At 37.5% G+C, this 23,912-nt stretch overlaps 3 protein-coding genes across 3 annotated transcripts; 2 read left to right on the top strand and 1 right to left on the bottom strand.

Annotated features, from left to right (window-relative positions):
- The first annotated feature begins 508 nt into the window (after window positions 1–508).
- On the top strand, window positions 509–7,360 carry LOC146167920 (uncharacterized). Its single transcript, XM_083386169.1, has 15 exons — window positions 509–679; window positions 1,017–1,039; window positions 1,632–1,855; window positions 2,015–2,060; window positions 2,601–2,668; window positions 2,748–2,848; window positions 2,967–3,111; window positions 3,628–3,892; window positions 3,941–4,848; window positions 5,024–5,074; window positions 5,495–5,681; window positions 5,900–6,077; window positions 6,316–6,424; window positions 6,641–6,783; window positions 7,160–7,360. The coding sequence occupies exons 1-15, from the start codon at window positions 509–511 to the stop codon at window positions 7,358–7,360; spliced, it is 2,820 nt and encodes a 939-aa protein (XP_083242295.1).
- An 881-nt stretch (window positions 7,361–8,241) lies between these two features.
- LOC146167919 (uncharacterized) lies at window positions 8,242–10,664 on the bottom strand. The gene is made up of 4 exons (XM_083390137.1): window positions 10,468–10,664; window positions 10,185–10,271; window positions 9,368–9,634; window positions 8,242–8,844 (listed from the first exon to the last, which is right to left on the bottom strand). Exons 1-4 carry the CDS (start codon window positions 10,493–10,495, stop codon window positions 8,618–8,620), a joined length of 609 nt encoding a protein of 202 aa, XP_083246263.1. The 5' UTR covers window positions 10,496–10,664; the 3' UTR covers window positions 8,242–8,617.
- A 5,584-nt stretch (window positions 10,665–16,248) lies between these two features.
- Window positions 16,249–23,589, top strand: LOC146167918 (uncharacterized). Its single transcript, XM_083389170.1, has 7 exons — window positions 16,249–16,588; window positions 16,822–16,869; window positions 18,390–18,513; window positions 19,110–19,287; window positions 20,288–20,432; window positions 21,185–21,330; window positions 22,569–23,589. Exons 1-7 carry the CDS (start codon window positions 16,528–16,530, stop codon window positions 22,965–22,967), a joined length of 1,101 nt encoding a protein of 366 aa, XP_083245296.1. The 5' UTR covers window positions 16,249–16,527; the 3' UTR covers window positions 22,968–23,589.
- The last annotated feature ends 323 nt before the right edge of the window (window positions 23,590–23,912 follow it).

Here is a 23,912-nt window from a genome sequence, read left to right as displayed (position 1 = left end):
AATGCTGGAACCGTAAAGCGAAAGTCTCGTTTCGGTTGTTTGAATCCACTTCGAGAAATAGTAAACCCCAATTCCCACGTTTGACGGGAAAAATGTCGAAAACAATGGCACTGTATATGTGTAAACAGGCGTAACGGCTAGCCGCTTTGATGTGCGCCCGATATAATTGCAGGTTGGGCCTGTGATGATCAAAAACCCAAATGCCATAAATCGCCGCGCGTGAAAGTTTTCGCTGTAGGTGCGTAGCATTCCGTTTTACGGGTCTGCTGCACCATTCACTCGCTGGCCATTAATAATCGCTGTAATCGCTCGCCGCAGAGTCCAAGGAATTATTTCCTTCGACAGTTTTACGGCACGCCTTGGGGTTGCAACGGCCTTCTAATTTCTTTCATACGCGGCAACCTGTTTTGCATGCTGTCCCGGCGCGTATAATTAGATACCAAATTCCGCGCTTTGTTGTCATTACGTGAGAGCACTGTTGCGATTAGCCATCGAGCATGCACCTCTAATGCCAGAAATCGTCGCTCACTCCCTCGAGGACCTAACGGACGGGAAAACTCACCCAGAAAAAGGCAAGGCGAGCAGATGCTGCGACAAAACGTTCACGGAATTAAAAGAAGATCGTCAGTGTCGGATTATATTCAGTACAAGAGTGAAGCCACTTTCACACGCTAAACAAGTAACCTGATCCTGAAGTCGGATATTTTTTAAGGAACCGGTATAATAGTATCAAGCTTGTTTTAAGGAAGATAGCTTATTGTTAAAACCACATGCTTACACGGCAGCAAAAAGGCAATAGTATCACGCAACATGTTTGCCGTGCGGATTATAACGTCGCTTCTGCTTCTTTTCTTTTGGTCAACTGCTTTCTCTCAAAATGGTGAGTCAATATACTTTTGAACTACCGGTTTAATATTAAAAAAAATTAACTTAGTTATGGCAATTAAACTAAATTAAAAAACAATTATAATAGTTTGTTCTAAAGTGAAAAACGAACAATATTGATTGAATGTTAGCCTAACATCTATAATGACATTAGGTTAGTTTAAAAAAAGACTTAGCTAATATAATGTGTATTTATGTATCTATATTTTTTGTAGTTGCGGAAGTCAGAAGAAATCGAATGGACTGTGAAAATTCTCCGGAAAGTTTAAGGTTGGTTTATTCACAAAAAAATGACCACTATTATTTTCCGATATAATTTGTAAATGGTAAATCTTAAAAAGCTTCTTAACACCAAGGATTTTTTTCATTGATACTATTAAATAAATATTAAAGCACAGTTTGCGCAAAACTGCTGCAAATTACGCTACTAAAATCTACAACAATATCGTGATAGAACATAAAAAAAACATTTGAAACAATTAAACGAATTCGCGATAGTCCAAGGTTGTCTGAACATTTCTTTATTTTTTACTTGTGGATCAACAAACTAACTTTTGAATCACCACCAGCCGACAAACCGTGTTTGTCCACGAGCAAAATTCTGGTTCTTGGTGAAATTAGGAAACATTAAAAAACACTCTAGTCATGAACCGTACGTCAATGCAGTTTGATGCAAACTATTACTTGGCATTTTCCTTCCTAAAAAAATGTTGATTTTGTTTGATAACTTTAATGTTTACCCGCAGGCAAGAATGCGGATTTGCCGGGATTACCCCCGCGGAGTGCGTCGAGCGGGATTGCTGCTTTCGACCTTCAGAAACATCTGGTGTACCATGGTGTTATTTAAAGTATACGGCTCCAATAAGCACACAACTTCTTAAAACAACTCAGCCACCAGCTGCTCCAACCAAGCACGTACCTGACTGGATACAGGCGTTAATGAACGTTTCTGTAGATGTGAGCCCCAAAAGTAAGTGAAGTACTGTGGTTGATATTTTTCAATGTTCGAATGCCGATTCTCATTTATCTTAAACGTAAAGTAGCCTACAATACAATGATTCGATCCGATTTCAAACGAAACAACACTCATGTGAGATTGAATTGTAACTAAGTATTGCCTTTTTGATAGAATCAACGATAACATCAGGTGGACAACAAATATCCCAGCTACCACTGTAAGTATCTTTTCTTGCAGTGTTGCCTAAAATATGCCTTATGTTTTTGCAAACTTACATTATAGCGCATGTTTAAGTCCATTGCTACTTAACGCTTTGTTTTACGTGATTTTTTCGTACAATCAAGTGTTGTGTTTTGTGCGTATATTCGCCTTGACTAAACTAAACAAAAAAATGGTTTGCAAGGGCAAGGCTGGCACAGCACGAAATAACTGTGTTAATGTATTAAATAGAAAATTTAACAAAACATCACTGGATTTAGTAAAAATCCCTACACCGACCATCATTGTTTGTCGTAATTAAACAAACTATATATGAAGTAGATTCAGAGATCATTGCAAGTTTAAACAGCTGTTCGTTAATGTGCCGGTATTATATTTGGTGAGTTTTACCGCTTTATAATTATTTTTCTGCATTTAAAAATAGTTTTTACTTTTTTGACAGAATTACAATTCCTAAGCCTCTACGATTTTCAATCGTAAGGTTTATAATCCATTTAATTAAATCGAAAATATTTTAAACAAAGCCAATGCTTTGCAGGTTGACGCTCGAAATTCGGGATGAGCTGATGTGTCAAAATACTTACAGACTGTTCAAAAAAATTCGTGGTAAGTTAACTTCAGCACAGGTATACACAGTGCAAAAAGGAGAACAGCAATTTGCATACTAACTTTGTAATTTCTGCAGGAACCTCTAGGTGTGACATCAACCTGATTACAAGAGAGTCGTGTATCGAGCAAAAACAAGCACGAACAAAGGGAAAAAGCGAATGCTCAGCATGTACCAAGGTTCCATATCTATATATTTTTTAAAATAGTCTCATATTAAATTATTTGTTTAATACTCAAACGTCTGAACCTTAGTTTGTAAGGGTTTATTGCTTTTAACTTGACTGTTTGGTTTCAGATAGGCTGCTGTTACGACCCAGTAATAAAGAAAGTTAATGGCCGACGTGTACCGCATTGCTACAAAACGAAGTCCATGACAACCCCTTTACCGCCAACAACAGCCACGACGGCAGCTAAAACTACCAGAATGGCTACGACTACAGGTTCGGTTTTTATATGTGACTTTCACTGCTAAATAAGCGGGAAACCTGGAAAATAATAGATCATTGATTTTCATTTTTTAAATAATTTATGACCAGTTTTTTAAACAGGAAAATTTTAAAATAACGATAAAATAGGTATTCTAACACCCAGGTAAGTTCTCATACCTGAAGCTTATGAATTGTTCTCATATATTTCATCATTCTTGAATTTAAAATTCCACGATTCCAGGTTGAGAACCACTGCATTGGATTGTTGTGACTTCGTATGCAATAAGGCACAGTATAGAAATTTAACTATAGTCTTTAAATCATAAGGTTATTGGGCTACGGTAGAAAAAAATAGGTTGACTATTGCTATCTTTTATTTTCCACCGAGGTAGTCTTTCCTACAATTTAAAGGATTTAGAAAATGAACATAAATAAATTATGATAGCTGTAACATAAAGTTTGTGGATCATAAAAGCGAAGGTTAATTTTCCTAAGCATGTTTCTTGCAACCATGTATACCTTTTTTAGAATCGTCCTCGGCATCGAAAGTACCCAAAAAGGTTTGGTCGGGAATTCATCCTGAATATCAACCGGGTAACCCTCCGCCCAAGACTATACGCGTGTCTCAAAATCAAGCCAATCCTTTTGCAAGCCTTATCAATGGTGGCGGAACTCAAAACTTAAATCAACTTTCATCCTTTTTGCCTTCCCTTGGACAGAACACCGCAGGAAATTCACTTACGACTAGCAACAACATCTTTGGTTTACTAAGCTCCTTGAAGCGCCCTAGCACGTTTACATCAACCGCTCCTCCCTCAACAATGAACAAGAACCCTTTAAGCGGATCCACATCTAATATCGCCAATATTCTTTCCATGAATAACAATCCTTCGGGTGCAGGACCAGGCCTGGCAACAAGCTCATCATCAAACAACATGATGAACATGCTCTCCATGTTAAACAAGCCGTCTGGGACCACTCAAACTACCAGCTCGTCTTCCCAAAATAACATGTTAAACATTCTTTCACTTCTTAATAAGCCTTCTGAAAATCGTGTCGGTGCCGCCACCGGCTCGCAACAAAGCGGTTCATCCCAAAATAACATATTCAACCTCCTTTCACTAATGAACAAGCCAACAGGAACATCAGCTTCCTCGTCTGCAGGTTCTTCACAATCATCTGGTTCTTCAACTAGCAATATGATGAACATTTTATCGTTATTAAATAATCGGCCTGGATCAAGCAGTGTTCAGCCTTCAAGTACAAACAATGTTTTAAACATCTTATCTTCCTTAAATAAACCAGCACAAAGCACGACCACCAGCACCCAAACTAGCGAAAGGTTAAAAAGTATCATGTCGCTGTTAAATCCACCAAAATCCTCCCAGTCTTCTACTAAAACCGGTTCTAGCACATCACAGCTCCTAGCTAGTTTGTTAAATCCTACGGGAGGAACGAGTTCAAGTAATTCTGCCCTAACTAAACTCCTTCTAAATCGGATCAATCCGACAAAAGCGTCACAATCCGCTACGGCAACCGGAGGCGGCAACAGCCTTTCGAGTATCTTCTCTAACTTACTTGGTAACTCAATGAAAACTGTCCCGTCCGAAAAACTTACAACAACCTCCAAGCCAAGACCGTCAACAACTCCCTTTGTTCAGCGTCCAAGCGCTGAATCTTATAAAGATGGTATTCCTGTTATATTTGAAACGGAATCGCGAGCACTACCGGCAAGAACTTGTTATCCCCGTAAGTAACATGAGTACATGTATTTTTAGAGCTCAAGGGTATTTTTTAGAGCCCAAATCAAAATTTGGGTTAAATTACAAAGTCATATTCGTCAAATGAGTGTTGTTAGTTAACTTCTTGCCAACCGCGTTGACAACAGTCCATCAATCTGACATTTTTATTGCTTTATTGACAGGCAACTGTGGTCACCGAGCAACAGATGGACAAATCACTCACAGAATTGTTGGTAAGAGTTTGAACGATGTTGATCGAGACTTATTCTAAACATGTTTATTTTGTAATTGAAAGTAAGCAAGAACGAACTTTGTTTTGAACGACCTTGGCGCTTTAATTTGTTCTTTTTGGAAACAGCACTATATGATAGCAAGTATAGTAGCATCATCAAAGTTATAGTAATACAGAAAATTACCATACAGTATAATGAACATAATAAACTTATAGTTTACCCAAAACATTTTCCATTTTTTTCTTAAGTTAACAAAACTTTTACCTGGAACCAGAGGTGATGGTCGGTTAGGTAAAAATAAAAGACGTATTGGCGTAAAACACTTGTTTCCTTTTGGCTAAGAGTTATGAACTTACGGCTAATTCGATCATAATCCCGCAGCATGCTTTATGATTTGACTAAAAATTCTTTCCCAAATAGGCGGCCAGTGGACAGGAGGCATGGACTACTCGCCATGGACTTGTTCAGTAAGACGATCCTTCTTCGATGACGACCGGTTTATTCACGTTTGTGGCGGAACAATCATTGCCCGTCGGTGGATCCTAACAGCCGGCCATTGCTTCATGGCTTACCAGAGACGTGGTGTCAAGATTATCGGAAAGAAAGAGTAAGAAAAACGATCCCAGCTTTGAGCCAATATCGAAACTGTGCAGATAAATTTCGCAATTATTTAAAAACTATAGTTCTTAAACCTTGTTTGGCAATTCGCTAATATTAATCACTTAATGTTAATATTTCGTACATATACGGACTGTGGTTTTCATGTTTGTTTAATTTCTGCGCATTGCAGTATTGTATTTCTATAATTCCCTTTCTTATTACCAGAGATTACCCTTCGGTTTATTCGATCCATATTGGCAAGTACTTCCGCGACAAACCTCCATCGTACTCCAGCGATTCGCCTGACTCCATGATGCAAGTTTGTGAAATCGAGTCCTACGAAGCCCACCCTGATTACGATTATCGAACCCTCAAGCATGACATTGCCGTCGCCAAGCTAAAGGTATAAGACAATCAGTTGCCGCCATAGCCCCAACTAAATCGGCTTTTCTTATTCATGGTTTTGCTAAATCTTACAAGAATCTGCAATCTGAAGAATCGCAGTTACCTCACTTAAAATTAAAAAAATATATATACCCAGAACCACTAAACACGAGTTGTCTAACTAAAATTTGTTAATTATTTTCTTCAGTTTGATAAGTTCTTTGCAACCCATTTAAAAACGATTTTCCTTAATACAGGAGCCTATCCGCTTTACAAACACTGCTCAACCCGCTTGCCTGCCTGGAAAACAAGATATTCTCACTCCCGGAGAAAAGTCTTGGGTGACAGGATGGGGAGAAACGTTAGGTTCGTGATTTATCAAACAATGCCATATACCTGCAGCCAAATTCACTTAGAGATAAAACCATGTATAACACATACACATAAAAATGAAATCTGTCAAAAAAACAACGAGTTAGTTTGAAACGTTTTCTAATAAATATTGAAACTAATTCATTCCGATTTATGTAAAAAACAAGAAACAAAACTATACTAAAAATTCAAATATTCCTTAACTTTCAGACGTCGGTGAGCAAAACAGGTCGAAGCTAAAAGAGCTCAAACTTCCATTGATCGCCAACAGCAAATGCAAGAAGAGCTGGCCCAAGCACTTTCACGAAGCTTGGATTTGCACAGAAGGAGCTTACCTGGAGGACGCATGCGCTGTGAGTTACCACAACTGTGGATAAGATTTAGTGCCAGCTTGAATTTCTGTTTTGCCAGAGATTAAAAATTAGTAAAGTTTGAATTACCCTGGGTATTACTTGCATCTTTGTATTAAAATTAATAAGAAGCGTTAAAAAATTCGCAAAAGTTAGAAGACTCATTTAAAAAAAATAAAGATTCTCTCATTCCACCATTATTGCCTATTTTCGGGTCACTTAAGCAGGGAGCAAGGTCCATCAATAATTTTGTTATCGAGATACAAACATTTTTATTTTGACAATGGTAGAAATTCTTCTCGCATGTGCAATCAGGATTTGTGCCCTATACGACCTTGTTCCCTTGAAACAACTTCTTAAAGCTGTTGTTTTTTGCCAGGGTGACTCGGGAGGTCCTTTGGTGAAGCGAGGTTCCGACTTCCGATGGGACTTAATCGGAGTTGCGATCGCGGGAACGCGTACTTGTTCAACAGTCAAGTCCGACATCAGGCCCGGCATCTACACGAAGGTAGCCTACTACAGGGACTTCATCGACGTGGCAACCGGCGGGGCGTGCGACGACCTCGGTTTGAAGTTGTAAACTTCGTAGCACTAACTAAAGGCTATTTTTACCCGATAAAGTTTTAAGAGCGTGTACTACATCGACGTGATAGGTGGGGTTATAGTATAGGTGGAATGCGGCATACCTTTCTGGTTCTATTCGAGTATGTTACCTGGTGGTTTGAATGTGTCCTCCCTCAGTAAGGTTATATTTATAGGGCCAGGGTTAAATATTACATACACGCTTTACCTTACATACACGCTTTACCAAATTATTACTAAACATACCTAAACAATAGTTTTTGTTCCAGCAAACAGTTATTACCCTGCTTTATAAAACTCTTTCGTAAGATTGGCCACTAACTACACTAGAGGATTGCATAGGCAACATTTAATGATAAGCCACCTATATCCTACTATGCCTTTATCATGTTTGCTGTCCAATTGACATTTGTTCAAGGTATCTTTGGTCAGAGAATGCGTTACGTAATTTTTGCTGTGGTGACGGTCGCCGGAGCGAATTTAAAAATGCATTTTGTTTGTGCTGATAACAAAGTGCACAGTTGTTTGTAAGACACTGCCTATGCGATTTATTTTTATCTTTATTATGTTCTATGCAGTTTTTATGTGCGTCTGTAAATACTTTTATGTAAATATTTGTACTTAGTATATGCTTTGCACTCTTTGTAAATACGTTTTTCTTTCGTATTGAGCTAAACTGCTATGCAGTGAAACTAGCTTATCGAAGCAACGTCCCCCTTTGCTCAACTGTGATTTATTTTACCCTTTTCGCTTTGGCCTGTCATTGTTTCCTTAGTTTCTTGCTTGCACCATGGTACTCGCTCGAACTAACTCAATAAACTTATGCTTTTAAGATAACAAAAGCTAACCTATGAAACGTTTAATTTAATCAGCTATAAACAACATATACTATTTATCAACATATTTGTCGGACGAACATACAACAGTGCAACTGTAGATAAGTGGTACTAGGCAGATTGATATAAAGAGAGGTAAACAAATTGTCGTACAATACAAAATATAACAGTAAAATCGATTTGCAAATATTTTTCTACTGTACAAAATTTATACTGCGTCTAAACATAAAATTCTCGAAAACTAATATATTCATTTAAACAACGGTAAGGTCATATTGGGAGATTTGCGGACATTCGAGCAGATTTCTCATGTAACACATCACTATTTTAAAGGAAATTCAGTAACCTGATTTTGAAATCGCATAGCTAAAAAACATCGGGCCCATATAGGCAAAAATATAACAAACTGCTTAGCCGAATTACTTTTTCTTGGACTTCCCCTTACGCGGAGTTAGCGACTGCTGTCTGCGGTTGCTTGGGGTTCTTCGTTTTGTTCCCGCCGAAGTGCCACCTTCGTCTTTGTTACGCTCGGCCGATCCGTTTCTCGACTCGAGGCTCCTCCGTGACTTGTCCAGTTTCTTGTCGCGAGGTTTGCGCGTCCTGCTTTCGGCTCGCGAAGGGGGAAGATCTCGACTGCCCAATCGGGCTAAATATATGAGACGAGCAATTTAAACGTTAAGAAAATTGTGGCTGATGTGTGATCATGGATGCGCGCAGTTCAAATTGCGCATATCTCCTTCGCATTATGGCTAAAGCGTAAATCTTTGCAACGATATTAACACTGGAACTGGCCTGCCGCCTCGCACGGTTTTCGAAAGGTACATGTATAAGGTGTCAGAAGACATATAGTCTGATTAGATACGTGAGATTTATATAGGTATCCATAAACAAGAAGAAAAAGTCACATGTTTCTCTAATTAAATTTGATTTAGATTTTTGCACTCCTTAACTTGGCGTAAAAACATAAAAAGCTATTCATTTAGATAAATGTTATTTTCAAAGAGAAGATAATTTTTGTTTACTTTAAATCTTAAAACAACAAAGTTACCACAAAAAAACCTATTATATGTTGAAAAAAGTTTTTGATATTCGTAACGTTCAAAATTATGCCTACTTATTTTTGGGCTTCGATGTTCTTATGACGTATTATACAAATGTTTAAAACTTACCGGTGAATTTGGAAGTTACTATTCCGTTGTTGTTTAACAATGGGATGTATGTTACTTCCTCTTCGGGGAGATCCCCAATAATTGGTGTCGTCACAGCAACGGAGCTTTCATCGGATGATGGGGACGCAGTATTACCGCGAAGGGTTCGACGTACTTCAATCAGTACCAAATTTTCCCGATCGACTTTCAGCAATTCATTGGCGTACTTTGATGGGGATTGGGCAATGTTCTTTAGGTTTCCATATTCGTCTGACAGGTCAACTTCAACTTAATATAAACAGCAATTGAATAGTCTTTTATAGACTTTTTCTGTTGTTTCAATAATGCATTAAAGCTATATTTCCTACAACTACACGTTAAGCATTTTTCACTCAAAATAATTAAGAACAACTTAAACCCGAGAACAAACTTTTTAAAAGCAGTTCGCAATTTACAACCAAAAAGGTAATTTGTAAAAGTTGTAAAGTTGGCGTACATCAGTACTTGACTTTAGGACTAAACTTTATCTATTACAGGTAATTGATTCAAAACTATAATGCAAAATTTCCGTAAGATACGCAAAACGTCGTATTAATTTGAGTTGCGTTTTGCATAAAAGCGTGATCATGAAATATGAAAGCAATAATATCAATGGCAACGTTTTTCGGTGTGAATACAGACTTGCCTAAATTAAGGTTTATTCCGTGTTAACGCGTTGTAGGCTATATAGATATTATATTACTTTTTCGTTTTGGCGCGTATATATTCCGATTAATCGTCCCATTTTTTGCAGAAAACCAGTTGTCTAAGTAAGAATATAGCTATAAAGATAACTTACGTTCTTGTGGGTACGAGCACCGCGTCTTTATATTTTCAAGAAACAACTTTGTCTGGCAATTTGGATTAAACAGTAGCTGTTTGTTTTCTAAAAACATAACTTACTGTTACTGGTCTACTTATATTTTGCAAAGGCACTCGGTAGGCTATAATACTCGTGGTATATATTTAACTTACCAAACAAGTCAAAAGTTCAACAAATATTTAATTAAAAACTTAAATTACTACAAAAGGTTCAAGTAATAACCGCAAAATGCTGTTCAATATAGGTACCTACTACCTACCTCCATAATTGATTACGATGAACGTCATTTTGCTAATGGTTTCAACGATAGAGTTTTAGCTTCTCATAACCATAACGTTTTAAAGATTTTTTTGGGCCAAATGGAAAAGCCAGTATAAAGCTCTTGTGAACGTTCAGCCTTGTTATTTAAACACAAATTTATTTCAGATCGAGTGTTCAACAAATAGGCTGCTGGTCCCTTTCTCTGAAAAGCAAACAAACTTGTATTCGGTAAGCCGGACAAATCCCAGCGTAGAGCTCCAAAATCAACGCTACTTTGTGTCTTTAGTAAACACCGCGCCTCCCCTTTATTGACATACATGTCAAAAGCGCCTGCGAATCAATTATTGTTAAGAAGTAATATTGGTACGAAATCATGACCATGCTCAATATTTATGGCAGAGGTACACTTTGATGCTCAGCAGACGACTTGGCACAGCTAAATCCACAAGTTTGTACGGTACACTCGAAATATCTAATATAATTTTTTTATTAGTAAATTGACACATTATTTAAAATACCCTAACTTTTCGAATCTTAAAAATAACTGAACTAGTTTACTTTACACATCCAAGATAGCTCTCTGCCGCCTGCAGTTCTTGTTTAATTGTGAAGCCATGATTGTTGGCCGGTAGCGCTTTTTCAACGAGCAGGAGATTCCACAATATCACTTCTCGCTTTTGAAATCCTCTGTAACAAAAGCACAAGGGCTTTTACCGATTTTCGAGTTGTGATGTCACAAAACAAACAGCGGTGCGTAACAAAGGGAGAATGATCAACGAAATTCGCGAGAGTTAAACTATACGACCAATTGAAGGCTTTTGGTAATAATATAGTAAAGTATTATTATAAAATTAACATTTTTAATTCAAACAAAAAAATAACTATATTTTTAGAAATTGTGTTTAGCAACATATAGAAGATTCGAACTACGGATAGTGACCAGTTGGTTTCGCTGGTAAGCGAATGGCATTTGAGCAAAATAACGGCCGGCCCGCCAAACGATTTAATCTGACCCACGGCTTATTTTCCCTAGAACATTTTGTCGGTATTTTCTCCTGTAATCTGAAAACACAAATTCGACTCGATCTTATTGCGTGTTTTTAAGAACATTTTCACAATGAAGACAGTAAGACACCTAAGTAAAACCAAGTGCTCCTTTTATATGTTAGGCAAACACACATATATATACTCCTACCAGTGGCTGATCCAGGCATGCTGCCACAAACTTTAATTTTTGTGTGAAAGGTATTTTCGCGCTTTGCACGAAACTTAATTTTTTTCTAATTTGTTTAAGTCGTTTGGGGCATCTTTATACGGACAATACGCGGCATGTATGATGTGGCACTTTTTTAAATGAAAGTTGCAAATTTTGTATTTATTAATGCCTTTTTTGAGACTCAATCGAATGTATTTCGCTTTTCAAATAAGACTTAAACAATTTAAGTCATGAATAGTAGGGTTTCTGAAACTTGTTGGTTTGAAGGCTAAACAAGTTGGCGCAAACGACTTACTGAGAAAATATTTTTATGATTTATTTAGTAACAACTTTAGAACATGACTATGCATTTTAAAACTACTTTTGCTGTGACTAACACATTATTTTACTATATAAAACGCACTTTAGCACACTATGTGCATGGCATGTTACGCCGTAATTCATATACTCCATATAATTCATAATTCAATTTTTCGAAATTAATGAATGTTATTTTATCGAGGGATATGTGAATCTCTTGTATGCGCAGAATGCATTTCGTCTCTTTTTAAATTAAAAGTTGTTAATTTAAACCTAATAAATGCAAATTTTCCAGCATGACGTGTTAAGACGTCGCGCAAAAGCTGCAGATTTTTACAATTTGTTATTTTCTACCTTCACATTATGACGAAACTTTGTGACATCATCTCTGAAAAAATTTATGTCCCCAACCAAACTAAAAAATAGTCCCTTTATGTCCAATGGAGCTACTTTTTTTACTTGTGATTTTTTTTAAATTTTATATTGTTAGCTTAAAACTAAAAAAGGTGACACTATGTTGTTCGTGGTACTTTAAATATTAGAGGCCAACTCCATATTTGGACTTATTTTTCACCTAGTAGTTTATATGGTTTGGCTTAATTATTGAACTGTAACAAATCTTCATGAAATTTATAATGGTGACATAACAACAACTTTAATGTTATCTAGACTAAAGGCTGATCTTTTGCGCGAATTTATACCGTTTTGCTATATGGACATTGTATCGTAAATAACCCATCTGCAAACTCAGGATCAATTGCCCCACGATTGGTTAAATGTCAATATATCAAGCAATGTGCGTTTATAGGCGCTAGACGGGCCACCACCACCTATACATTTAACTTAAAGTATAGCTATTTTGAATTAAATAGTCGCTTTCCTCGCGCCTTGCCCCCTTTCTTTTAATTCAGGTTCAGTTGCACGTTTTCTATCCTAACGTAAAATCGGGTTTAACAAGTTTCCTCGTTTTATATCGTCACATCATGCTTGCAGTAGCTTTTAGTGGACATACATTTTTAAACATTGTCACAATATATTTAGTGTAGAAAGAATCATTGGATGAAAACAGTATCCTCTGTTATTAAGTCAATACTATTGCCATAAATTTATATCGTTTTAGTTTTAGGACGGGTGTAAATGGTGGTTAAGAACAGCGTGATGTCGTTCTAACAACTATAACACAGACATTTTTCAGAAAAATGTGTTATGTAAAATCATGCTGTTTAACTGGCATGACGTCAGTTTTTTGAATAAGATATCACTCTAATGCAGTGTTTTCTAACGTGGGCAATATCTGTGGACGTTGAAGAATTGCAAGGAGGCGTTGTGTGTCTTTTCTTGTTTTGCGCGGCGGCAACCACATTAAGGCGCTACAGCTGCATTTTTGCTAACAAAACTCCCCTAGCCTACAAATGTTATCGTAAAATGTACTTTTAAGTTATATATCGGGGTAGTCAATTACTATAAAGAGACCAAGTGCGTTATTTCCTTCTCAACGTACTTCGATAACTGCCAAAAGTCACACATATCAAATTGGCGACGATCTAGGCAAGTTGAACTGTGCAGTGACCACTATACAAAAGAGCAGCATATGTGGCCTGCGACCCACGGTTGTCTAAGCATGTAGCGCTGACTTTTTTTGCTAATTTAGACTAAATCTGAATTAACTTAAACCTTCGTGCTTATATTGTTTGACTTCTGGTAGCATATGTTTCAGTTCGCTTTAGTTTATTAAATGTGTTTCATCGTGTTTTTGCCTAAAATTCATAATGTCTGTTTATTTAAACTAGATAGACACCTTTTTTTCTTTTTACGCGTAAACTATTTTGCGCCCTCGTCACACGTTTGCTAAATATATTTAAGTTACTTATTTCTTGACTCGATTTTCCAACGTCGTTTTTACCTCCCAAATCAAGCATCTTATATACACCCCAGGTTTGTTGTGACATGGGGGCGTTACAAGAATCTGTCGAGCCCAAGGGGGCGCTAATATAACAAGGTTAGGAAACACTGCTCTGATGCGACAAATCTGTATACATTTAAACCAACGTTCTTTAGAAAATGTATTATGCTCTTACCCTGTAGCCTTAAACCACAAACCAAAATAGCGTTAATTACCAAACAAATCAGCACCATCTCAAGCAGTAGGCTAAAGTACTTTATGTGTCACTTCGCCACATTATGTTGCAAGAAAGCAAACAACCAAATATAAATACATTAGTTCACCGCGCTATAAAAATCGCACACCACGTTTAAATAAAATTTCAATAATTATTGACACTTAACAAGAATGATAACTGTTTTTACAAGGATATTAAGAGTCATAATTAAGAACAAAGCCAAATCACATACTTTTCGGCATGTTTTTTTTTTAATGCGATAACGTGATCCTGTCTTTTCTACTAATTTGACTCTGTATTTAAATGATACAAAAAAAAATTTTTAGACTTTATTCGGCGCTCTTTTACTACGTTAAAAGTTATGCAAAAAACAAAACAAAATAATACCGCATACCACAACGCATATTGTTTGGTTAGGGTGCGGGTGGGTCAAGTAATATTATGTTTATTATTAATAATAACTTGACCCACCCTCAACCAAACGCTAACCCGCACCCTAACCCAAACAATATGCGTTGTGGTATGCGGTATTTGAAGAAAGTTTTTTTTTTTAATTTTCACGTACATAAGTAAAAGAGCGCCCTTTATTCGTACGTGCTAATTTAATTGATTTATGTTTTCTTCGTCGCAAGTCACTTTGGGTTGTCGACTAAAAGCAAAACAAGTGAAACAACTTTAAGTTCTAACAAATAGGTTATACGGTAAAAAATTACGTCACTGTCTATTATAAGTATGCTTCTTGCAACGAAAAGAAATGCCTCCCGACTACGGTGTTTTTCGAAAAAACTATATGATTATTAAGCTAAATACAGATAGGGTACCAAAAGTTATGTATAGGTTGCCTTGAACTAGCACCAAGATTCGTAGTATAACTATGGCATTAAAGGAGGGTAGAAGGCAGATTTGTAGAAAGAATTATCAAATACAAGTGAAGTGTTAAAGCAGGAACAAGGTGTCGTTTAAAACGGGAAAAAATATTTTCTCTAAAAAATTTGCATTAAATTCTCCAAAGTTTTTTCATAATTCATACCCGCAACAAAGGTGACTAACGCTATAATAATGAAAAGGCCTTGCATTAGCCAAAAACTAGATTCCGCCCCTAAACCACCATAACCCGGCCACTTCCTCGCGTAAAACGACTGGTTAATGGCGTTTTAATAGCCGGCGACTTGCCGTTAGCAAAACAACAACAACAAGCGTTCGGATCGAGAAAAGGGAGCGGTCACGTTTGAGCAAGTACGGCGCGCGGGGCCAGGACAGACTTCGGCTGCCTCGTAAAACTGCGTGTCGTCGACTGGCGAGAGGTCATTCCGCTTTCGGCGCCGTGTGATGTAAGTCGCGCTCGTTCGGCTTGAATGTCAGCGAAGCCGCACTGCCGAGTGGGATGGCTGGATAGCAGCTTGCCTGTTCGCGATCGAGGGGCGAAATGTTGATGGTGATTAGGGAAACCAGCCCAGTGCCGTGTTACAGACACCTAACACCCGAGTATGATGGCGAAAAGCGTCAACGCCGCGTGCAAATCTATCTCTCGGTCATGGTCTAACACGTGTAAGTAGTGAAGGGAGACCATATGCAGGCAAGAGTGTCCTCCTTGACTACACAAGATTCATTACTCCGCAGCCGTGACAAGCCGCCTCTTAGAAACAAGCTATTGCCCTGAAGAAGACTCTGTAACGCGTTTTTTACGAGTAATTTTGGAATTATCGCGGAAGAGTATGCTAAGCAGTGGCAAAGCTAGATGTTAATTTAAAATTGTTTTTCTTTTATGCAAGGGTAGAACGTAGAGAATCTCTAAAGCTAATCAGAAGTTGCATTTTATCGTTATGGTTTTTTTACAGGCGCAAACTATTAAAAGGCCGTTCTCGTTGGAGGCCACCAAAGTAAACATCGATTGATACGCACCAGAGTGGCGCGGCGCGGAATTCTTAAAATTTTCGAAACGCATAAAATCTATTGTCCATCAAGTCGCAGAACTTCCGTGGCCTTTTTAGCGTCGTAACAGTGAAAGTAGCTTCTACTTTGCTCAGAACTTCAAACTGTTATTCTAACTAGCGAAGTGCGTCACCACCGAAATTTGGCAGCTAAAATCTAAAAGATTTATACTAAATATTGATGGTTGATTGCTTTTGTTTCCTCTAAGACGGCAGCCGCTCACCTCACATGTACCCCATTTTAACTTGTGGCAACTGTATTGGACAAGAAAAGTTGTATCTCGTCGATTCAGCGTTGCGGAAAATTTGCTTTTCCTCTCGAGTGCCGAAGCTGATTCTCGCCGCGGGTGTCTCTGTCAGTTCCTTGAACTGCTTGTAACGCCGCGAGTAGTGGCAGTAAGAAGACAAAGACATATACGGGACTGAGGCACAGGTAACCTGCACAACTTTATTGGATCAATGTCATCTTAGCTTACCAGTTGAAACGTAAGATGATGGAAGTTCCAAAGTTGTTTCTCGTCTGTTTTGCATTGTCACTCATTTTGGATTACGGTAAGAGCCTAGTTTAGAAATCCTTTATTATTGCGAATCTTTCAAGATGAATATATAGCGTTGTTTTAAAAAGCACATTATTATGTGTTAAATTTACAATAATTTGGGTGTGATAAACGTTATTTTATGTTTCCTTGCATCAAAATGTTTATAGTTACAAAATCGCTAATATATAGGTTAAAATGAGCTTTCATGTAACTAAAGATTAAAATTGACATCTTGTTTGTTCACAGGTTATGCCCAAGATAATACGGAAACGGTTGATTTCTCAAATTGTACTTGTAAGTATCCTGCTTTACCTAACCACATATCTCGATTTCGGAAGAGTTGAGTTTTTCTAAATCGCAGGCAGTAATATTATACCTACAAGCGTATGAGACCAAGCATTATATATTCCCCGAGGCTGTGTCAGTACTGGTTTCTATTAATTCAGGTTCGGCGTATTTTAGGATAACGGGCTGACCAATGTTTGAAAAACGACTCGACCTCAAATAAATTCAGCAGAAACACCCGTCGTGTACAAAGGAGTATGAACCGACTTAATACGCTATTATGACGTTAATACAACGAGAGTCCAACACCCTGTCGCCCGCTTTGACCATTCACGCACTTAACGCCTTAATTGTAGGGTCCGCCGTCAAAGTCATTTGTTGAGCGTGTTACGCCCCAAGCACCAGCGTCCAGCGTAGAAAGCTTTCGTCGGATCACGCGTAGCGTCAAACGCTATACTGTTGTTATCGTTCAGCTTTGTAATAAGTGACGTTTACTGCCAAATAGAGTAAATATAGAGTAAATGGGTTTGCAAAAAAACCTAATATAGCGCTACAAATTTGTTTTGCCGTCGCATAAACCCTAATTTTTATTTTATTACCCCACGGTGACATATTTAATTGTTTTTTTTTTACATTTGGAGCCATTGAACTTTTAAAAAGCACATTTTTATCAGAGCACTTTTAGACTTGTTGCCGAAGCACCGTTAGATCAGTTTTTGTGTAATGCCAAAGCTGCTCTTCGACAGTCGTAGCAGGCAATACGTTTGCTTGGTAAGTTGGTAATCCGCTAACAGTCATCACATCGTTGCGCCTTTGGGTAATGTGGACTTAATTGACGGATATTATATAATAACTTGGTGGTCCGTGATCCGCCTTTATCATTAACTGTGATCATGAGTTTGTTAAATCGATCAAATGATATCCGTTCTGATTGGGTCATCTTGCTGGTTATAGTTAAACGCCTCAACCTTTTCGAAGAGGACATAAATTGTGTGACTCATACGTGCGTGGGTGAAGGCAATACATCTCGTCTGACCTTTGCTATGGGCTGTTAACGTTTTTTAGTTTTAGGGTAGGTCAAACCATTTATTGTTTCAAAGTATGGTACTAAGTAAAGTAAAGTTATATGCGCTACCCCAATATAATTAATGCCACGATTTTGAAACTTTCAGTCTAAAGATTAGCAAACGGTTCCCACGAAGAATGTATTTATTACATAAAATTTGAAAATTGTTATTTGTGCTTTGTTTGCTTTGTTTGCTTTGTTTGCTTTATTTTTCTCTAATGAACCCCAATTAACTTGTTTTGGTTATAAAGTGCAGTAAACCATCTAACCTATATTTTTACCCAATAATATTTCATCTAACCTATATTTTTACTCAATAATAAAAAAAAGATATGTATTGCATTTAAAAAGTGTAACATAAACATTCGTTGACCCACTTCAAAGGTTTATCGATAAAACGTCACCATTACTACTGCTATTTCTTATTTAGAAACCCTAATCGACAGAGAATCTCTTTGTTTAGGCGAGTGGAGCCAATGGATGAACAACGCCGACTACAATCCATTAACTGGTGATGATAACAGCTACGCCAGACTTCGCCAGGAAAAGTACGATTTCTGTGCTGTCCCAGTCGACATCCAGTGCAGGTATTCCTTTACATACAGCATGGCAAATTCACCCGCCCCCAAATATGTAGCCCTATGCACGCTTCAATTGTTCCACAAGCCCTCGGGCTTTCCAATTTGATTGATGTTTTTCTGTTAGCGTGCTGGTTTAGCCTGCAGCATGCTTGATCCAATATGTAAGCTACAGTTGTCAGTCGAACATACAATTGATAGCCAAATATATTACTTAATTACCGGTAAATAATTTTGTTTGTAATAGCAACACATTTCGGTTTACAATAGTTGGTTGCTAATTACATCATTAACATCGTGAAAATGGAATATTGCTTTCTATTATTTGTACCCCAAGAAGTCTTGCTCACTTGTTTTAAATCATATCGGAGTCACTCACTCTAATAAACTCTTTGGTTATAGATGACTAAAGCCGCTCACCAGTTTAATTCCAAACACCATAGGCTTTCTGCAGATACCGTCCTTCTATCGACCAAATTAGTAAAATTGATCATGTTCCAGATTAAGCATATGTAAATTACTATAGAATTAAGTATAATCCTCTCAAATAAATTGTTTTATTCCTTTTTATCGTTTTATATTTCTTGTGTCCCAACTTATTTTAGGAACGTTTTGAACCCAATGGTTCCATTTGATATGCTTCCCAACAAAGAAGTTACATGCAATAGCACCGTTGGTCTCATATGTAAGTCGCGGCCATACAACGATAGTGGCCCAAACGAACAAAATACATCCTACTGCATCGACTACGAAATTCGCGTTTTGTGCTGCAAGTGTCCTGAGGTAAAAAACCCAATACGAATTGTTATCTTTAATTTATTTGATGACATGATTCCCTACTAAACTGTATTTTGCAAAATTAACTATTTTTATTGGAGTAATTATTTTAAACAAACGTGACATCATGCATTTAAAAAAAACGCTTGTGATATGAAATTACTTATTTTAGTTGAACAACAAAATTCGTGGTTCGTCGACGAACTTCGTTTTTAGGTCGAACTTTTTTGAGGCTAAAGCGTAGGCTAAATGTGATTGATTGGTTTACGGCACGAGGGTTTACCACACAGTCGAAAATAAATCAAACATTTTTAAAAATAACTATTTTATCTTTGACTTTGGATTCCGTTAAATAAATCACTCAAAACGACCAAAAAATGCTTTTTTTCTGGTACTGTTTACGCACACTGTTAGTATACCACGGTTATAATACATATATGACAAGTAAAATGCAATGTATGCTTAATTTGTGGTTAACGAGGCCATTTTCCTCAATTTTAAGCTGGTTGAGAAAACACAGTAGCCTATGTATTTTACTTTATTTTACGCGTAGTTACATATACACGTCAATTGTAGAGGTTTAAATATGAGGCACAATTTATTTTTGTTTTTTGAAGAAAATTAAGAAATTCTCAAAATAGACGCTGTCCCCGGAACACTTAACCAAATAGCCCCCTCCCTCTTGGGATAACATACACTTTTAACAGTAACAAAATTGTATCTAAAAAAAAAACGCATTTTTTTAGAGTAAAATTTCTAATTACCTGACGTAGTTTAAAACTATGACAAACAATATGAACTCGTTCGACGCGTTCTTCGAAGCCGATAACGGAGGTATAATAACGCCCTTAGGCGTCGAAATATGGCTAATCCACAACAGCTGAATGACGCTGCTACAGTCTTAACACCTTGCTTCATAAATATTAGAATCACAGACTGAGCTATTGTGCGACATGTGTTATGTTAAGTGGCATAGACCTTAACTTGTTATATGTGTTGCCATTAGGTGGCCACCATTCCCGCAAAAGAGCCCACCAACTCGGTGGTAACAAACATAACGACAAACGCAACATCAGCCACATTTGCAGATGTGATGATTGTTTTCCAAGATAAACCTCACATTCCCTATACGTCCCCAAATACTCCTACGGGTGAGTAAACCAGCCGTGTTGTATTGATTCAGGTCAATAACATCACTTACGAGCACTAAAGTCCTTGTTTTTAAATCACTTGACTTGACGTAGTTTGGGCAAGATTACTTGACTTGAGTCGTTCGAACAAATGACTTGACTTGAACGTAAGTTATTTTTCAAATAACTTGGCCTATATCAAAATGTTTTTTGATTAAATCTTTTTTTTATATATTTTTTTTAAGTTGTGCTGAATGTTGTGGATTTGTGTTTACAGTTGAGAAATTGCTTATATTCCGCCGAGTTTACCAGTTTTACTGGTTTAACGTTTTATTTTTATGTTAATAATTTTACTTGGAGTTAACTTGCTCGACAATACTGGGACTTAAATTTGATTACTGATGACTTCGACTGGAACTTGACTTGTTATTTTGTGTAAAACAATTATACTTTGGACTTTAGATATTTCATAATGACTTTACAAAACTGGAGTAAGCGTAAAACAGCCTTATTTATAAATAGAGACTTCACTTTGCTACAAATCGTTCCTATTGAATATTATAAATTACCTGACGTTTTTCTGTTTACTTAACCGATTTGATTCGGAGTTTTCAAAAATATAAAATGCATATTTTTATATATTTAATATTAAATTGTAGTGTTGTTTGTATGTTTTAAATTTAAACAAACCGTATTTCCTACTTTGTTAAACAGTTATTCTTACTTGTTGCCAATGAAGTCGCGTTTTAAAACGATAAACCTTATCTTTATAGAGATCCTGAAGCAAGCACTTCCGGTGTATATAATAATCGTAATCATCCTGTCTGTCATAATTGTCTTCGCGATGATCGTATGTATCGTACGTTGCCAAACAGCTAGACGAAAAAGCGCAGAAAAATCTTCACACCACTACGTTAGGGTAAGTGCAGAGCGTAGCAAGATTTATTTGTTTATTTTTTCGCTCATAACAATATATCAGGAGTCTTAACCTTTTTTTACCGCGGACCCCTAAAATTTTTTTTTGGCCTCGTGTGGACCACGGTAGGGGAAAAATAAAAAAAGGACGTCATAAAATGACGTCACAATACAAATAAACTTCATAAATCTGCTGATTTCGGTCCAAAAATGTGAAAGTGTGAAATGGAGTCTAAATACATTTAGTGCAAATCCGTTTTATTTTTAATTAAATTGTTTTCTTTGAAAAAATGGTAACTTCTTAAATATACACTAATATTTCAATTAGGCCTTCATGGACCCCCTTAAACTAGTTCACGGACCCCTAAGGTGTCCATGGACCCCAGTTTAAGAACCCCTGCAACATATGGTATAAAGGACAACTTGGCAAAGATTGTGCTGGCCACATAAATAGGTGTCGCTGGTCGTTCGTTGCACGCCTTTGATCTAAACAAATTAATGGCTACCCATTAGTCCATTCACGTTTAAATTAAACATGAGAGAGTTCGACTAACACTCAAGAATTAGTTTTATTACTTAACTGATTGCTGCTTTGTCGGACAAAATATGTTTTGGCGTTTCGATGATGAATGGTCTTACTCAATTAAATTTGACGATCCTTTAAAACTGACTTGTTAACAACGGGAAAGCAATAAGACCCAAAAAGCCACAATACCTAATGCAGAAAAGTCTATGAAACCGTAGTATTAAGACCAACGACATAATACAGCCAAATATGCACATTACTGTCCAGTACAGAATAAGATCGAAATCGTCTGAATAAGACCTAAATCTGTTGGAATACGCCCTAACCGTTTTGTTGACTTCGTTTAGACGCTCTAGTTTGACCGGCGCCGTCAGGACGCCGCTGTTTTGGCACCGGATTTTTGGTCCTTTTTGGGGTTATTGGTGGGCAATGGTGTGTTGTGTTAAAAAAGTGGTTAAAATTATTAGGAGAGTTAGTGATGTACTTGGGGGTGGGGTTTGGGGTTAGGTAAAGTGTTGTTTAGGCCTGATTCTGACCTTTTAGGTCTTATTCCGACGGATTTAAGACTTACTCCCATTTAGACGGTACTACGACCATGAGGCTTTAGGCCGATTTAGGTCTTATTCCGGACTGTGTTTTATTCTGATGTTGATGTTGTTTTTTTACTCGGTCTTATGGCTGGAGTCCGTTAACAACACCGAACACAACATCTACAGGGTGACCTAGGGAGCATCCACCGGCGTCCAGTCTCCTTTACGGATGTCGACAACTACGTCCCACCCGAGAATCAGCAGACCTCGCTTTCGGGTAGGGAGTCCTTGGCGAGCAGCCAACAAAGAATGGAAGACTTCGAGGCGGGTCAGCTGATGTTCCTGGGGCCCAACAACGGCCAAAACGACCAGCCCGACATCGTTAACTCCTCGCGCTCGCCCTTCGGGGTCGAACACGTTGCGCACGCGCATTACCAGGACGAGGCCCCCAGACGCTGGTTGCCCGACGAATACGAGCGGAGCTTGGAAAAGCAGGGCTCGAGGCCCGATACGCGCAACTGGATTTCGCGCACCTTTGCACCCGGAAACAAGAACGCCCCTTTTGCGGACGACTCCAGCAAGTAACACCGCGTGGTTGCATGTACTTGCTACTGTGACGATAGCGCCATCGGGTCAAGTCGCTTGTGATGTTGCTATCGTTTGCGCTTTACTATGGGCAGCACCCAGGTTAATCGCATCGTAAGCCCTGATTGCCAAAGTGATCATTTCTCTCTGTTTGTTCAACTGTCAACCTGTGCCTCCTTTATATTTTTGTGCTCAAAAAACATTTTTAATTTTTTGGTCTTATAAGCATTTTAGGTGCAACTCTGGACAATACAACACAAGTTCCATGCGTTTATTAAAAATTATTTTGTAAACCATATTTCAGGGTACTCGGTAAACCAATAATTTTGTAAATGGGCGTGCGTATCGTTTGAAGATTATAAATAAAAAAGGCTAAATCGTGTACGTTAAACTAAAAATTGTAAACGGTAAAAGAGCACATAACCTTGCCGCTACACATTTATAATAAATATCGCAAAATCCGCATGTAGTTTTCCTTGTAATCCTTTTCCTTGCAGGTTTTTAATGTTTGTATGTATCCTTTCATTTCGCTTTGCTATGCTTTAAATAAAAATCTTGAATTTCTTTCTATACGGTTTTATGAATGTGCTTGTTGCAATAATAGGAAAGTACGTATATACTCAGAATCCATGAAGGCGAAACTCATGCTGAACAGTGCTTATTACCTTATTAAGCTATTTGTCGTGTTAAATGAAAATGCCGTGCTATATCGACAAACAGGCAAATTGTTTTTGTGTGACCCGAGGTGTCACGTCCTCTTCTAACTTAATAAAGTTGGCGATTTAATTCAAACGTACACTTTTTGAAAAACTGTTTTTTTGATAAAAAAACAAAGCAATTGCCGATAGTTCTATTCTAAAATTGTCGGGTACGCCAATTTTAGTTGTTTTCTCATTTCCCTTTTTTCTTCGATACAACTTTCGGCAATGTCGTTAATTAGTAGAC

The sequence above is a fragment of the Ascidiella aspersa genome, chromosome 1 (genome assembly GCF_963924565.1).
Source record: "Ascidiella aspersa chromosome 1, kaAscAspe10.2, whole genome shotgun sequence".
NCBI classification, from domain to species: domain Eukaryota; kingdom Metazoa; phylum Chordata; class Ascidiacea; order Phlebobranchia; family Ascidiidae; genus Ascidiella; species Ascidiella aspersa.
Note: the sequence above shows the minus strand (reverse complement) of the source record. Positions and strands in the feature narration are given on the sequence as shown.

What these genes read in the sequence shown, in the direction of transcription:
- LOC146167919 (XM_083390137.1), bottom strand. Translation starts at nt 10,495, where the DNA reads ATGACGTTCATCGTAATCAATTATGGAG. An exon ending in GTGCTCGTACCCACAAGAAC is followed by an intron (nt 9,635 to 10,184) that starts GTAAGTTATCTT and finishes GTTTATATTAAG; the next exon opens with TTGAAGTTGACCTGTCAGAC. An exon ending in AGTAACTTCCAAATTCACCG is followed by an intron (nt 8,845 to 9,367) that starts GTAAGTTTTAAA and finishes TCATATATTTAG; the next exon opens with CCCGATTGGGCAGTCGAGAT.
- LOC146167920 (XM_083386169.1), top strand. Translation starts at nt 509, where the DNA reads ATGCCAGAAATCGTCGCTCACTCCCTCGAGGACCTAACGGACGGGAAA. An exon ending in TCCTTGAAGCGCCCTAGCAC is followed by an intron (nt 3,893 to 3,940) that starts GTTTACATCAAC and finishes GAACCCTTTAAG; the next exon opens with CGGATCCACATCTAATATCG. An exon ending in AATCACTCACAGAATTGTTG is followed by an intron (nt 5,075 to 5,494) that starts GTAAGAGTTTGA and finishes TTTCCCAAATAG; the next exon opens with GCGGCCAGTGGACAGGAGGC.
- LOC146167918 (XM_083389170.1), top strand. Translation starts at nt 16,528, where the DNA reads ATGATGGAAGTTCCAAAGTTGTTTCTCGTCTGTTTTGCATTGTCACTC. An exon ending in TGTGCTGCAAGTGTCCTGAG is followed by an intron (nt 19,288 to 20,287) that starts GTAAAAAACCCA and finishes TGTTGCCATTAG; the next exon opens with GTGGCCACCATTCCCGCAAA. An exon ending in GTCCCCAAATACTCCTACGG is followed by an intron (nt 20,433 to 21,184) that starts GTGAGTAAACCA and finishes TTATCTTTATAG; the next exon opens with AGATCCTGAAGCAAGCACTT.